We start from the raw sequence: 14,218 nt of genomic DNA on the forward strand, positions 1-14,218 counted from the left end.
TTTAAAAGCTGTCATAGTGGAAAATAAAACTAATATACACTTATATAACCTTGAGGTTATACCAAAAAGAATGCAGGTGATCTTCCAGGAATCCTGAGCCTCTTTCAATCAATTTCTTAGTCTGTGAGTCTTGGCCTAGACCCTCCAGCCACACAAAAACAGAGCAGCTCGGCCCGGAATCCAGTCCCTTTCCCCCACAGAGCTGCAGGCTTTCAATTCCACCCCCAGCTCTAAATTACTGTAATTACTAATGAGCTATTATTGGCTTAATAGGTCGAAATTACCCTCTTGGAATTTAGCTGGTAATTAAAAACTGCAGAATCCAGCATTCGGAGACAGGAGGGTGGCCGGTTCCCAAGCTCCAGGGACGGGCACCAGGCTACTTTCCCGCAGGGGGCTGAGGAAGGATGAGGGGGTGCTTGTTGGCACCCCTCTCGTGCCAGCACACGTCAAACAGCGGGTACACCTTCCCCTGCAGCTCGGCCTGGAAGCTGTAGATGAAGCCCAGCTCCTGGTGGCTGTCCGCATTGTAGAAGGTCAGCTCTCCCTTCTCGTAGTCCAGGAAGATGCCAATCCTGGCGGGCCGGGTGGACAGGGGCAGGGGCACACGGGGGTTGGCGAAGGCCTCGTACAGACGCCCCTCCCGCAGGCCAATGAGCCAAACGCCGCTCTCCGGGCTCTTGACCAGCTTGCCCCTGCGGCTGGTGGTGCCCTTGATGAGCCCCAGGCGCCACCTGGGCTTGTCCTCCACCACCACCTCCCAGTAGTGCTTCCCCGAGGAGAAGCCCCGGCTGGCCAGCACGCAGTGGCTGTAGCAGAAGCGCTCGGGGTTGGGGGGCAGGCGGCAGGGCTCCGTGCCGCACTCCACCACTGTCTCCCCACAGCGCAGCTGCAGCATGGGGTGGGCGGTCAGGGGGTCCAGCTTCAGACGCTCCGGGGCTGAGGGAACCGGTCACACAAACTGCAGTGAGGCACCTTGTCATGGAAAGACACACACACACACACACACACACACACACACACACACACACACTGCAGTGAGGCCTGCTTTCCACAATGAGCTGTTACCTGGCAGGACTCTCCTGTGCAGCCTCTTCCACACCGAGATCTTGATGTCGTCGTGATGAAAGCCGGGTGTGAAGGTGATAGCGCTGTACGTCCGCTCACCTCTCTGCTGCTTCTGCTGTGACTCTCTGAGCCTGGGACACACATGGGCTATCAAACACACAGCTTCCCTCCGACACACCCCACCCAGTGTGAGCAGAAAGACACTGGCAGCAGGGCCTCACTCCTGGGCCTTGGCAGACAGCTCCACCGGGTTTTAAAGTAGAAATGGGACTAACATAAGCAAAATCTAAGTGAAACAAAAACATTTCACTAAACATACTACACACATAGTGTAACACACAAAATACCGTAAAATCTCTAAATTTTTAAATTTGATTGCTTGATTTAAAAGAAATTAAATGCCTTTTTATTGCTGCATGTGTTGGACCAGAGTTCGGGGACATTCTCTACCTAAAGTGGAAACTGTCTATTAATCCATTAGCTGTTTGTTGTTCTCTGAATGAATCCTAAACTGAAAGCCACATCACATCACTCAGTGTAATCACAGCAGTGGAGAGTTCACTGGTCTAAAGACAGAGGGGGTGTTAACTGACCACGTACATCTTCTGAAATGACTGAATCTGCAAGTTAACACAAACACTATTAGATGAAAAAAGGGCAAGACCACTTCTAACACCACAAATAATATATCACCCAGTCACAGATAAGCCAGTTAGGAGGATCAGGGGTGAAGCCTGATACTTACCTAGGGGCAATAGATCCATATTTCTGCAAGATAAATAGAAACCCCATCAATTCACAGCATTAAGTGAGAAATTCCTTTAAACTTAAACAGTCTAACTTAAAATCCTAGCTGTCCTCAATTAATTTAATGGAGCCCAGCTCTGGTGATCACCTATCTCATAGACAGGCCTTAATCATTACAGAGCAACACCCAGAGGTGATTCCCTGCTGCTTCAGTTCTGAATGTCACCTTACACTCTCTTCATACAGGCTGGGTGAGCACGTCGGCTCCGGCAGCGTTCAATCCCAAACTTGTAGGTGAAACCAAAGCAACACCCTTTCATTCCTCTGTGGTCTCCCTGGCCGGGTCTCTGGCCCTTCCTTTAGAAGGGGGCTGTATTGGAAACATCCCCGTTTTCCACGCCTACCCGCTGCCAAGCTGGACTCACCGTGATGAAGCCCAGGTGGCTCTCGTTGTTCAGCCTCTCCAGGGTGCCCTCTGCCTCCTGGAGCCCAGCCAGGACCTGGGTCATGTCGTCCACCTGGCTCTGGATGGAGGCGATGAGGCTGGCCGCCTTGCTCTCCACCGCCTGCATGAAGTCGGCTTCCTCCAGCTCGATGTAGCGCCGCAGCTCCCCGAACTCCTTCCGGATCACCCACTTGAACACATCCGACTCGTTCTGCCAGGGAGACAGCACCCTCAGTCAGCACGCCCTGTAACGTGGGCACTCGCCAAACACAATTAACCTCATGCCCTCTTCTGACACCCCACAAGCTACCCAGTCATGCTTGCCGTGCTGACACCCCGGAGGCCTGGATGAGATCCTTGGTTTAGTCTTGGAAGCAGCCAAAGAGATAAAAGGCCCCTTACTGGTGGAGGTGTCCGAGAGGAGGCAGCAGCTGCTCCTAACGATCCTGATACCTGAGAGCTGCACTCCTCTGCTTGAGGTGTGCTCCTGCTGGCCCCCTGGGAGAAGCAGAAAGCCCCAGCAGCTGAGAAGGAGCCACTGTGAGAGAACCTATAAAGCAAGTGCACCCTCTGCGTTACTACAGAACAGTAACAGCTCTAACAGCTGCCATAAATCTTCCCAGGGTGTCAGGGAGTCAGTGATGGGTTATTAGCACACAGTATTTCCAGAGTCCGGAGGCATCAAAGAAAGAACAAGACAGCAGAATGGCCCATCTGGGCAGTGGGACTCACAGTGATGCGAGACTTGTTGTAAGCCATTTTACAGATCTGCTCCTCCAGCTTTCTCCTCTGTGTCTGCAGCTCCGTCATCAGACAGGAGACGTCCTCCTGCGGGGGAAAGGACAGGCCTTCAGCTTCGCTTCCGTTTGTTTTCCACCTCTTGTGGAGCCTCAGCCAGGATCTGACTGGGAAACTGGGAAAGATGAGCTTGCTGTGGAGCTCATCCAGGAGGGCAGAGACCTTCAGAGTGAATCCATTACAGCTGTGCTCAAAAGCTTGCGAGGGCCACCATGAGGGAAAAAAACTCATTTCAAAGGCTGCCCTGCGAGTCACAGGGTCTACTGTTTCAAAAGCCCTGGGCACACATTAACATTTAATAGCACAGCTTATCAGAGCCACAGCAAACAGAACAGCCCAGCAAAAATCAACAGCATTACAGTCTGTAAAAACCAGGTGATGATCTGTATCTGTAACATGAAAGTTTCCACACTCATTCAGAGAAGGACATTGAAGGATTTGAAAGCTTGCAATTTACCTCTGAACAGACTTGGCGATGTTTAAAAAATAATGAAGGCTAGTCCCAATTTACTGCATTTCTCCACTGCCTTTGCTTCGTGTTTCAGATTATCTGGGATTTCTTATGAACTGGCTGGATGAGATTGAGTTATAAAAAAGACATTGTTGCTCTGGAACCCATGCAGAGAAGAGCTATCAGATATATCCCAGGGTTTAAAGGAAGGTCCTACACTGACAGACTGCCTTTTGCACGGCAAGAAACGGGCACACGCACACGCACACGTACCCTCACCCTCACGCCAGTTAACCTACTGTACCACTGCACCACTCTGCCTCCCTCATGTAATTTCTAATGGATTTTTCCACACTGCCATTGCTTGTTGCTCGGTTTGCAATCCACTTTCCTGACAATGTACATTCCTCTCTGGAGCCAAATCTTTGCTAAATGTTTCTGCTGGGAGTCTTCCCTCTACTGGTGAGCGGTACCTTCATGCGGCTGTAGACGCTGCCCAGTGGGGTGATCCTGTGGCCCCGGTGGGCCCCGATGCTGCCGCACAGCCCACAGATGACGGTCTGGTCCTCCTCGCAGTACAGGCTCAGGGGGTTGTGGTGCTGCGGGCAGACCTCGGCCTCGGGCTGCGAGCCGCTCAGCTCCCGCAGCATGTCCACGATCTTCGCCAGCGTGACATTGGGCGGGGGGCTGTCTCCGTCCACCTCGCAGCGGCACACTGGGCACTGCAGCTGGCCGAACTGGTCAATGGCCATGGACCGCACACAGCACTTGCAGTACGAGTGGCCGCACTGCAGCATCAGGGGCTCGGCGAACACCTCCAGGCACACCGGGCACAGGAGCTGGTCCTCCAAGGACTCCAGGCTGGGCCGCCGGGCCATCGCAGGCTGCTGGACCGAGCTGAGGAGAGCTCGGCGCCGGCCCGAGAGCACACACTAACCACTGGAGCGGGGGGCGGAGAAAGAAGAGAGGAGGCCTGCAGTCAATTCATCCCTAAAAGCCTCCCTGAAATGTCCACTTTTTAGGGGTCTCTCTTCTTGGGGTTGCCCGGGAAGTGGGGCGTTGGTTCCAGAAGACAGCGGCGTGGTGGAATGAGCCTGGACTCTCCTCTGTCCGGGAGAGAAGGGTGTCTGAAGCCCAGGTGTCGAGGGTGACCTTCAGAGGAGACGTTTTTATCAGATTTCTTGCTCAAGCGGTGCCAGGAACTGGCACCTTGTGATCGTTTGTAAACGCCCTTATTTTCATAGCAAGCTCTGCACACAGGGGCTCGTTCGAGAAGAAAAATAAAAAAGTTGTGAAAAAGCGGACGATACCACACCAACACTGAGGTCTTGATTAAACCTGTTTTTACAATAATGTCTGAAGGACAGAAAGGGAGTCCGTCTGTGGGGGTCCATTGACAGGGAGGCCATACTTCCACTACACAACAGGTGGCGGGAGTGTGGAACAAGCTACCTGTCATGTTCCTGAAACTGATTTCCTGGCTTCATTCAAGAAATAGCTGGGAGAGATCCTCAGATCTAGTAGCTTCTAGAAACAAAACAAGCTCTCTCACAGATGTATGAAGCAATACACAGACAATACAGGTGGAATCAAATAAGCTCTAAACCTAAAACAAAACAATTACAGCACATACAGGTCCTAAGACACAGGACTGAAAGGGCTTTGCTTACTAAACATTGAACATTGTCAAGTACCTATCTACATCAGCGAATAATAAGTCAAGCAATTTTCAAAGGAAGAGGCAGAGTGATGTACAAAGGTCAGCAGCCGTGGTCAGGCAGGCAGGGGCAGCTACAGGTGACCAAACAGCACTGTGAGGCAGCGATCTACAGCAGACTCTACACCACTCACGTGTGTCCTGCCCGCATTCCTTTGAATTTCTTATTTTTCATTTTTGGTATTACATAAGCAAAACGAGACTTAAGGCAATATCGCAAATTACTAATCTAAAGTACTCAAGTGCAATGGTGCTTTTTTTTTCTCTAGATTCAAGTGAAATAAATTACTACAGTACGTCTTGAAAGGGCACAACGGACACATTTGCAATAAGACTAAGGAGTTTCTTGCCGTTCGCCCACCACAACACCAAACGTAAATCTATCTGCGACGCTCTGCGTTTGTAAAGGTCACAGAGTAATTTATTAGTATAGGACACATTACTCCGGTAATATGCAGCATTGGAAGCTCGATTATCTGGCAAGTTGCGTTCTCAAATAACTGACAAAAAACACTAACGCAAAATTTTAAAGATTGGTATTAAATTATTGTAACTAGATATCCTGAAAGGAGTTGCGTTTTGGGATTTGCATTTGTTTCGAGATTTCCTATTGGACACACATCCGGACGGAAGGCCACACTCCTGCCTGCCCCTGGATAAGGTTTCAAAACGTCTGTTCGTACCATGTTCCTGGAAAGGCACAGTCCAGCAGCTCTCCCTTAAATTAGCAATTTGCAAAGTCTTGAACACATCGTGGTGTCGTGGTCAGTCAGGTAGGACTGTCCAGCTGTGTCCTGCGAGCTCCAGACAGGTGTTGGTGTTTTCATTTCAAATGATCCATCAGCTCCCTAATTTAACAAATCACGTACTTCAGTGGCCAAAACAATTTTTTTCAAATTCTTCAGAAGTCCGATGATTGAGGGTGACCGATAATTTAAGTATCATTTAAGTCGCAGGTTGTACGTGCTTGTTTTACACCGATTCGCACATTTAATTTAGGACTGACGGTATCACCAAAGCGCACATCTAACAAGCGTGATTAATGATATGATATTGCTGTTCTGAATCTTTGATCAGTTAGCCACAGTAAATTAGCCCCGGGGTGTCCTGGACAGTGTTTGGGACTGTTGTTGTGGTCATTATTGAGGCCGGCCCTCTCCTCTCGGCTCGGCCTCAGGCCTGTGGGCGGGAAGCTGCGGGGCGGACCGGCGGTTTTTAGTGCCCAAGAAGATAAAATATTAGAATCGCATTTTTAAAGGTGGGGTGATTAATTTGATGGATATGTCGACCAACGGGCTGTCAGCCAGAGTCCAGCAGTTTTTAAACCCGGAGGAGCAGCAAAGAAATTCGGAGTCGCAGGTGAGCCAGAGCTGGTGTGAGGGTTAATTTGTGTCCTTTACTTATTTTCCTGCAAACCTCGCTTTCTGTTAGTATTTACGTATATTGGTAACGCTTTTTAATTTAGAAATGTAGTCTTTAACCTGCCCGTGACTGAATCTGTTGTGCTCGATGTGTTCAGTTTGTATTATTTTATTATCAACGCCGAAGCAATTGTGATTTACAATGGGGGAAAATACGTCGCTTTTAATGTACCTTGGCTAAACTGACAAGAGGTTTTTGTTTTGATAAACTTTGAGGCCTGGCATTTTCCTTGATTCAATCCCTAGCTCGTACTGTATTTCATTTCTTCGGAGGGCAGTATACTACAGTATCTACCACACTCGCCAAGCACTCGGCCACTGCGGTGTTGTCATCGCCGTTCAGACTTCTTATTACTACCGCTTACATAATCATGCAGATTAAAACCGATGGATGTGGATAGTGACCATTGAAGAGTATCCTGGCCAAGAGGGTAGTAATAAGTAGAGGTCCCGTGTGCATGGGCTGGGCTGGGCAGCAGGCCAGGGGCTAATGGAGGAGATGGCTGCATGCGCTTGACCAGGTGTGGCAGAGACCTGTGGCTTCCTCTCCGTTCATCTGTTCAGCAGTCCCATATTTGACCACTGGTGTACCTTGGCTTCAGAACGTCCACAAGTGGTTTTTAAGGTCTCCACTGGGACAGCAGCCAGAAGACCCCCTGACCTCTGCTCTAAACCCCCCTGGGTCTGATTAAGCACTGGGAGGGGTTTGCTGGTGTTTCTGGTGACCCTGCGCCTGGCTGGGCTCCTGTGTGCCTGGCTGATGCAGCCTGTCTGTGTGCGCAGAGCCCGTATCGGCGCCTGGCGCGGCGCATGCAGGCCCTGGTGGGTGATGGAGGGATCCTGAAGGAAGTGATCCACCCTGGAGTTGGCCAGCTGGTCCCAGAGAACGCGTCCGTCTCGTGTAAGTGAAGAGAGCAAAGTGGGCAAGAGTGCCCTAGTCTTGATGCTTTTAAATGGAGCTCTGGCTGGACTGTGGGGATCCCTGACGCTGGGGTGTTGCTAGCGATGCGGCCTTGATTCCCCGGGGCTCCAGTGTGGCCGTCGGACACTTTATGGGAATACCGCTGCGCTCGGGTCCGGTTGCTGTGAGGAAAGGCTGTGTCCCATTAGGATTGGACAGGGGGGTGGGGAATAAAAATCCAGTGTAGAAGCATCCTGAACAGCACTTCCTCAGTTGTCTTGATAAAGAACAGATTGCTTCTTAGGGTGGGTATTCTTAATACTGATTTCTTGATTGCCTTTAACAAAAGAGAAATCACAGATCAGATTGGATATTGCAGAACATCGTGAGTGCAGGTGCCTCTTGTGCGGCACACGAAGGCACACGTTCTCTTGGTGATGACGCCGTGTTGTAAAGAACCCTGATTGAGCAAAAGCTGCATGAAGGCTACAGCCCAGTGCTGGTGTTTAGAAATGGCAGCATGGAAATCCTCATGTGGAATATCGGCAACAGATTCCCAGCTTGCAGAGCCGGTCGCGTTCTCCTTGGTCTCACTAGCAAACATCTTTATCTTAACAGTCTGGGATGACTTTTTATTTACCTCAGGCTTTTGTAGTGTATTTCCAAGAAATGTCAGTCTGCCAGTCCCCTTTTTTAAAGTAGTGAGCTTGTGGTTCCGCCTTCTTCTGAGGAATTCAGAGCTGATTAGCTGTGGCGAGCTGACCTTGGTACTCCTCCAAGATAAAATAGAAGTTTTATTTGCCTATTTATAACGGCCCGGTCTAGAACAGCCGGCCGTTTCTTTGCATCTCGGCTCAGTGCCACGTCCTGTGCTGTGCAGGGAAGATGGGCCCTGGAAAATGGCAAGCGGATGCTTTTCTGCTTTACAGAACCGAGAAATAATTAGCGTGTTTTTGCAGTTGGACAAAGTAAAAAAAACTTGGTCTGTTTTTAGTGTCCAATTTTACATCATATCTTACGTTAATCTGTAAAGAAAAAACCCATGTATTGCTTCCATTACAATTTATTGAAGAAATTGTATTATTTTTTATATTTTCATCACAATGTTTCACACACAAGTGTGGTGGTCAGTGCCATTGAGCTTTGACTGGACACTGAAGCCAGGCGGGGGTTCTGGTGATCTCCCCCTGAATGACACACTCTCTATGTAGCTTTGTTTGCTTCTTTTTTAGAATAAACACTTAATTCAGCGGGTTGATTTTGCACAGCAGATAACTGTATGCACTTCTGAGATGTATTTTTCCAGTTCGTTACGCAGGCTTTCTGGAATACTCCGACGCGCCGTTTGAAAGCAACTCCTATTTGAAGCACCCTCGCCTGATGAGGCTGGGAAGAGGTGGGTTCTGCGCCGGGTGTCGGGAACACATCATCATGAAGGCCTTACAGGCTTGTGTGGGGTTACGGGGTGCAGTAGATCTTTTTGCAGAGTACTGTGCTCTGGGAGGAGCTTGGAGTCCAGTTGTTGCCGGGTTGAGGTGGTTCAGACACCTGGTGAGGTGCCCCCTGCTGGAGGTGTATGGGGTGTACTGGGCACGGCCCACTGGAGGAGACCTGGGGCAGAACCACGGCGTGCTGGGGGATTATACCTCCACCCTGGCCTGGGGGAGCTGGAGACTGTCGCAGGGGTTAGGGTTAGAAAGGGAAGTGCAGTCTGTCCTGCTCAGCCTGTTACCACTCCCCAGGAGTAAGCAGTTAGTAAAGGGCACACCCCTTCGGTCATTCATCATCATCATCACTTTCTGTTTAGTTCCACAGCAAGTTGAGGTTGCACATGATTTTAAATGATTTAGTTGGCAGTGCAATAACAAGCCCTCTGAAATATATCTTGGTAAAAGCAACTGCACCACTGCCTCCCTCTCCCCTGCCTTACTCTTTAAGGCTTCTTCTCCCTGTTCCCCAGAGGTGACGCTGGTGGGCCTGGAGGTGGGCTTGCTGACCATGCGGAAGGGCGAGTTTGCGCGTTTCCTCTTCCTGCCCGACTATGCGTACGGGGCGATGGGCTGCCCTCCGCTCATCCCTCCCGCTGCCACCGTGCTGTTTGAGGTGCACCTCCTCGACTTCCTGGACACGGCCAAAGTCGACAGCTTTTTCGACCTGACTCTGGTAATGGCCTGTGAGAACGGCTGTGCGTTTTCCCGCTGCCTTGGGTGTGGCCTGGGGGCACCGTGGTCATGTTTGTTCTGTGTGAAAACACAACGCGCTTTGGTCAGATCCTGTACGTATAAAGTGAAAGGTCTTGTTAAGAGGAGATGCTGCCTTTTGAAAAGCGCTGTGTAAAATAGTTTATTATTATTACCAGAGGCAGCAGAGCTGTTGACAGGGAGTGAGATTTGGCTGCAAAGCAGTTTTCCTCTTTTCCCCATCGTCTTCCCAGGAGCAGCAGCGCGCAGTCCCGCTGTCCACGGCGCTCAGCGTGGTCGACACGGAGCGCACCTTCGGCAACCGCTGCTTTGGGCAAGGACGCTACGAGGAGGCCAAGGAGCATTACAGAAAGGCAAGGAGCGCATCGGCGTCCGTCTGCAAGCCCGCTTCCTGAGAAACTCTTACTACTGATTCTTTATATTAATTGCATTGCAGGTGCCTTTATCCAGGGTGAGTCGCATTGCGGTGCAAGTATGAAGGAAACCCTCAATAAGATTAAATGAAAGTCGCATTCACAAGAGTACAGTGAGACCTGCATGATGGTGATGCAGAGGGAGAGGTTCTCAAAGCCTGATTGAAGGAGGGAGTAGTAGTTACTGAGTAAGGGAACAAGTAATAGGTTTATTCCATGCTGAAAAAAAGAAGAAAGAGAACACAACGTTTCGGCCGTGGAGCCTTCTTCAGGTGTGTCAGTAGTTACTGAGTGTTAATCAAGAGCCTTTCACAATACTTCATACATGTGCCCGCGTGCGCAGTTGATTACTTCAGAAGATAAGATAAAAAATGCATGCGTTATGTGAGCTAAATAGCTGAGTTGTTTTTCTAATTAGTGACCAAAGTATCGTGGGATGATTGCAGTTAGGATAGATGATTTTTAATGCTATCTGGGGAAACTCTCACCCTCGGCAATCGTTTTGGTAACTGTTTCTCATTCAGCTACTCAAGACTTTTTCTACAAGGTTTCGTTTCCAATTTCAGAAGCTCCTTAAAATAAAAAAGATCATTTTGAAAAACTGACCCCATCCCATAAGTGTCTACAGGTCTGTTGAAAGCAGACCAGACACATTTGTGAAACTGAATACAGGCTCCAACAATCTCAGTCTGCTCCTCTGGAGTGGGCAGTGCTGTTGATGAGCATATACAGTGAAAGGCAGAGAGTTATGTGATAATTTAGTTTTTTTAAACATTTAGCATTTTGATATGGAACCCCCCTAAAACACATGTGGATGCGTGTGATAAATGTCTTATAATTGCTGTTCTTCTGCTTTATTTTCCAACTCTCAGAAATCCAGAGTGTGTAAATCAGGCCACGCAGCTCTAGCTGATTGCATGAGATTGTGTGGCTGCCCATTGCTCTTATTCTCTCACCCTGCCTGTGCCCTCCAGGGGATCGCTGTGCTGGGGGACCGCCAGCCGATGGGCGATGAAGAGAAGCGCAGCATGGAAGCCCTGCAGCTGCCCATCCTTCTCAACTTGTCCCTCACGCAGCTGCGCCTGGAGCGCCCAGGCAAGGCCCTGGATTATGGGCAGAAGGCCTTGGAGATCAGCCCCCACAGCGCCAAGGCTCTCTTCCGCTGCGGGCAGGTGAGGCTTCCTCCCAACCCCCCTCTGCCTGAGCAGTGCTGCCACCCCTGGGGGGTGCAGGTACTGCGTCCACACAAGCCCCTTTCCTCCCCTCCCTCCAGATACATCTTTCGTCACTAAGAGTACCAGAATCCTTTGCACAGTTGACGCATTGTACAAAGTGCAATAGTCTTTCTGCACCAGCAACCTTGCTCCCCAGCCAGTTGGAGTCGGGGGGCAGGGCAAATACATCTGGCCAAATGTAAAATCAGGCTGAATATCGCAAGCAATGCTGTCAAAACTCTCATCTGAAATACAGAACATCTGTCAGCATTATGTTCACCATAAGTGGGCTATTGGTTTAAAAAGTCTGGTCCAGAGGGAAGAGCACCATCTATTAGGTTACCAGTAATTCTTACACCAGCAGCCTGGTTTTCCCTATATGTCTCCCATCCGGGTGGTGCGGTGGCTCTGTGGCTAAGGATCTGCGCCTGTGGCTGGAAGGTTGCCGGTTCGTATCCTGTGGCCGGCAGAGGAATCCTACTCCTTTGGGCCCCTGAGCAAGGCTCTTAACCCCAACTGTTTCAGGGGCGCCGTTTAAATGGCTGACCCTGCACTCTGACCCCAAGCTTCTCTCCCTGTCTGTGTGTCTCATGGAGAGCAAGTTGGGGTATACAAAAAGACAAATTCCTAATACAAGAAATTGTATATGGCCAATAAAGTGATCTTAAAAAAGTCTCCCGTCCCAGCTCTATTCAGGAGCAGTTTTGCTGAACGTTTGAGATCTGGCACAGATGGCAAGTGGACGACTTCATTGCTGCACTTTTTTTTTAGTTATTTTCTATGAATCCAGTGCCTTACAAAAATACTCGTTCTTTGCCAGTAACATCAATTAATACATTGGAAACATCTTTATTACTTCCCAAGATTACATCACGTTTCATTAACATCATGTCTTCTGAATTTAATTTGCTGTCGTGTGGATTCACCAATTCTAAATCAGACCAAATTGTCCTGAGAGCCTTGGCAGTGGCAGCTGTTGATGGTGTGGGTTATCCCAGGCCTCCCCAAATCATTCTGGTTAACAAAGTCTGCTAAACGTATAAGCATCATCTTATCCTCTGAAGTAGTCCAGATGCCTCCTAGGCTAGGTAGATCTCCTTGGTTGATCGTGGGTGACTGCTAAAGCCTGCAAGAGCCAGGCTGGTGGCCCCCAGGCAGAGTAGCTCTCATGGTTTGGTTTCTCTCTCCCAGGGTGTGTGAGATGTATGTAGGATACTCTAAAAGATGCTTCAAACTTGTGCCACGTTTTCCTACAAAGTCCTACTGGTTTGAAGAGCTGACACAGGGCAGAGATTTGATGATGATGCCACAGCCATCGGAATTATGCTGTGGTAGATTCAGATAGTCGTGGCTTGTGGGGCAAATCTTTTTTTGTGTATGTGTTTATCTAGGCCTACATGGAGATGGGAGAATACAGAAAGGCCAGAAACTGCCTCATGATGGCACAGGAGAAAAAACCCTTGGACACAGACATCAAAGACCTCTTGAAGAAGCTGGAAAGGTTGGATTTTGCTTTTTCCGTCTCAGGGTCTGTTTGTATGGGCACGCATCAAGAAGAGATTGATGCTCATATGTCTGTAAACTCTTTTGTAGTTGCCACAAGGGTTATTTGGCAGAGAGCAAGGAGATGTGTGCCAGGATGTTTGCAAGCTTAAATGCTGCATCAAAGAAATAAAGGTGAGTTTTTTTTTTTCTTATTGCTGAAACTTATTGGTAATCTAGAACATTCACATTTCAGTTTTTAATGTGTTCTTGTGACGCCTTTTTCTGCAAGGTGCATTGATCTGTAGGATGTCCTTCCAGAAGAGCCCACAGGAGGGCAGTGCTTAACTAAATATCGGGCTGGAGAGCAGGAAAATGTGTAATTCTCTTTTAGCGTTAGTATTATTAATCCTTGAACATTACATTAATCAAAATCTGTGAAATCTTACTGAGTGCTGTGGTTGTAAGTTGCAAAATAACACAATGGTATTTGGTCAGTACTTTAGTTCCTTGGCCTGTCTGCAGTGGTAGCCTGCTGTTCCTTTCAGTACAGCTTCCAGTGCCATGACGGATACTCTAATGACCTTTTTCTTCAGTTGGTAATTTTTAAATATTGCATCTATGCACAGTTCTCTGTAATTTACATTGTAAGCTTAAAGGCTGTGCAAAAGAGAAAAATAATTTTCATTTCTATGCAGACTCTTTTCTATGTGAAAATTAAGACTTCTGTAAAAGCATTACACGCACCATAATCTGTGCATCATGGTAACTGAAAGCAGTACAAGGCCCAGCTTCCAACACCTTGCCAAGACATGTGCAGCGATTTCCAAATGAGATCGTGTGGAATTTAACATGATGTACTCGGAAGATCAAAGGGTACATTCTGAATGTGCCGTTGACTGACATACACTGGAGTTCTGATGGGAAATTCAATGGGCTGCTATTTTTAAAAGAGGTAAAATTTTCAAACAAAAACATGAAAGAAATTAATTTCCTTTTATTCACAGTATTAAGAAAATCTGAAAGGCAAAGCTTGATGAGCTAAGAACACCTCCCCCTGCACAAGGTGCTGGTTAGAGGAGGGGGTTGTAGCTCGTGTAAGCAGAGGCTGTAGTGTGGCAGAGAGCCGGGGTGAAGTGCTGGCGCAGTTACAGGCAGCATTTTGAAACTTCCTTCACCCCCTAGTGCACGTGGGTATGCAAAGGTCTGTCTCTCTCACTCTCAGGTGAAACTGAGCCCGTTCCCGGTGATTAAACTGCTGTGAAAGAGCTTAATGCGGCTTAAGACTTAATGTTCGCAATAATTTGTTATGAGCCGGGAGGGTGCTCATGTGTAAATGTAAGACGCAACACGATAGTCA

At 48.7% G+C, this 14,218-nt stretch overlaps 2 protein-coding genes across 2 annotated transcripts; one reads left to right on the forward strand and one right to left on the reverse strand.

Moving 5' to 3' along the window:
• Positions 1–379: 379 nt before the first annotated feature.
• On the reverse strand, positions 380–4,387 carry LOC148814070 (E3 ubiquitin-protein ligase TRIM50-like). The gene is made up of 6 exons (XM_088907209.1): positions 3,983–4,387; positions 2,993–3,088; positions 2,241–2,471; positions 1,814–1,836; positions 1,069–1,199; positions 380–939 (listed from the first exon to the last, which is right to left on the reverse strand). Exons 1-6 carry the CDS (start codon positions 4,385–4,387, stop codon positions 380–382), a joined length of 1,446 nt encoding a protein of 481 aa, XP_088763335.1.
• A 2,114-nt stretch (positions 4,388–6,501) lies between these two features.
• On the forward strand, positions 6,502–13,051 carry fkbp6 (FKBP prolyl isomerase 6). Its single transcript, XM_088907183.1, has 8 exons — positions 6,502–6,585; positions 7,431–7,548; positions 8,855–8,944; positions 9,509–9,711; positions 9,983–10,102; positions 11,137–11,334; positions 12,768–12,877; positions 12,970–13,051. The coding sequence occupies exons 1-8, from the start codon at positions 6,502–6,504 to the stop codon at positions 13,049–13,051; spliced, it is 1,005 nt and encodes a 334-aa protein (XP_088763309.1).
• Positions 13,052–14,218: the final 1,167 nt, after the last annotated feature.

Source organism: Atractosteus spatula, chromosome 27 (assembly GCF_055471065.1).
Source record: "Atractosteus spatula isolate fAtrSpa1 chromosome 27, fAtrSpa1.hap1, whole genome shotgun sequence".
Taxonomy (NCBI): Eukaryota; Metazoa; Chordata; class Actinopteri; order Semionotiformes; family Lepisosteidae; genus Atractosteus; species Atractosteus spatula.

Bases quoted from the DNA above. Each gene is read 5' to 3' on its own strand.
- fkbp6 (XM_088907183.1), top strand. From the start codon at position 6,502: ATGGATATGTCGACCAACGGGCTGTCAGCCAGAGTCCAGCAGTTTTTA. The intron at 6,586-7,430 runs GTGAGCCAGAGC...CTGTGTGCGCAG, and splicing joins AAAGAAATTCGGAGTCGCAG to AGCCCGTATCGGCGCCTGGC. The intron at 8,945-9,508 runs GTGGGTTCTGCG...CCTGTTCCCCAG, and splicing joins CCTGATGAGGCTGGGAAGAG to AGGTGACGCTGGTGGGCCTG.
- LOC148814070 (XM_088907209.1), bottom strand. From the start codon at position 4,387: ATGGCCCGGCGGCCCAGCCTGGAGTCCTTGGAGGACCAGCTCCTGTGC. The intron at 3,089-3,982 runs GTACCGCTCACC...TTTCCCCCGCAG, and splicing joins GCGTCTACAGCCGCATGAAG to GAGGACGTCTCCTGTCTGAT. The intron at 2,472-2,992 runs GTGAGTCCCACT...TCTCCCTGGCAG, and splicing joins ACAACAAGTCTCGCATCACT to AACGAGTCGGATGTGTTCAA.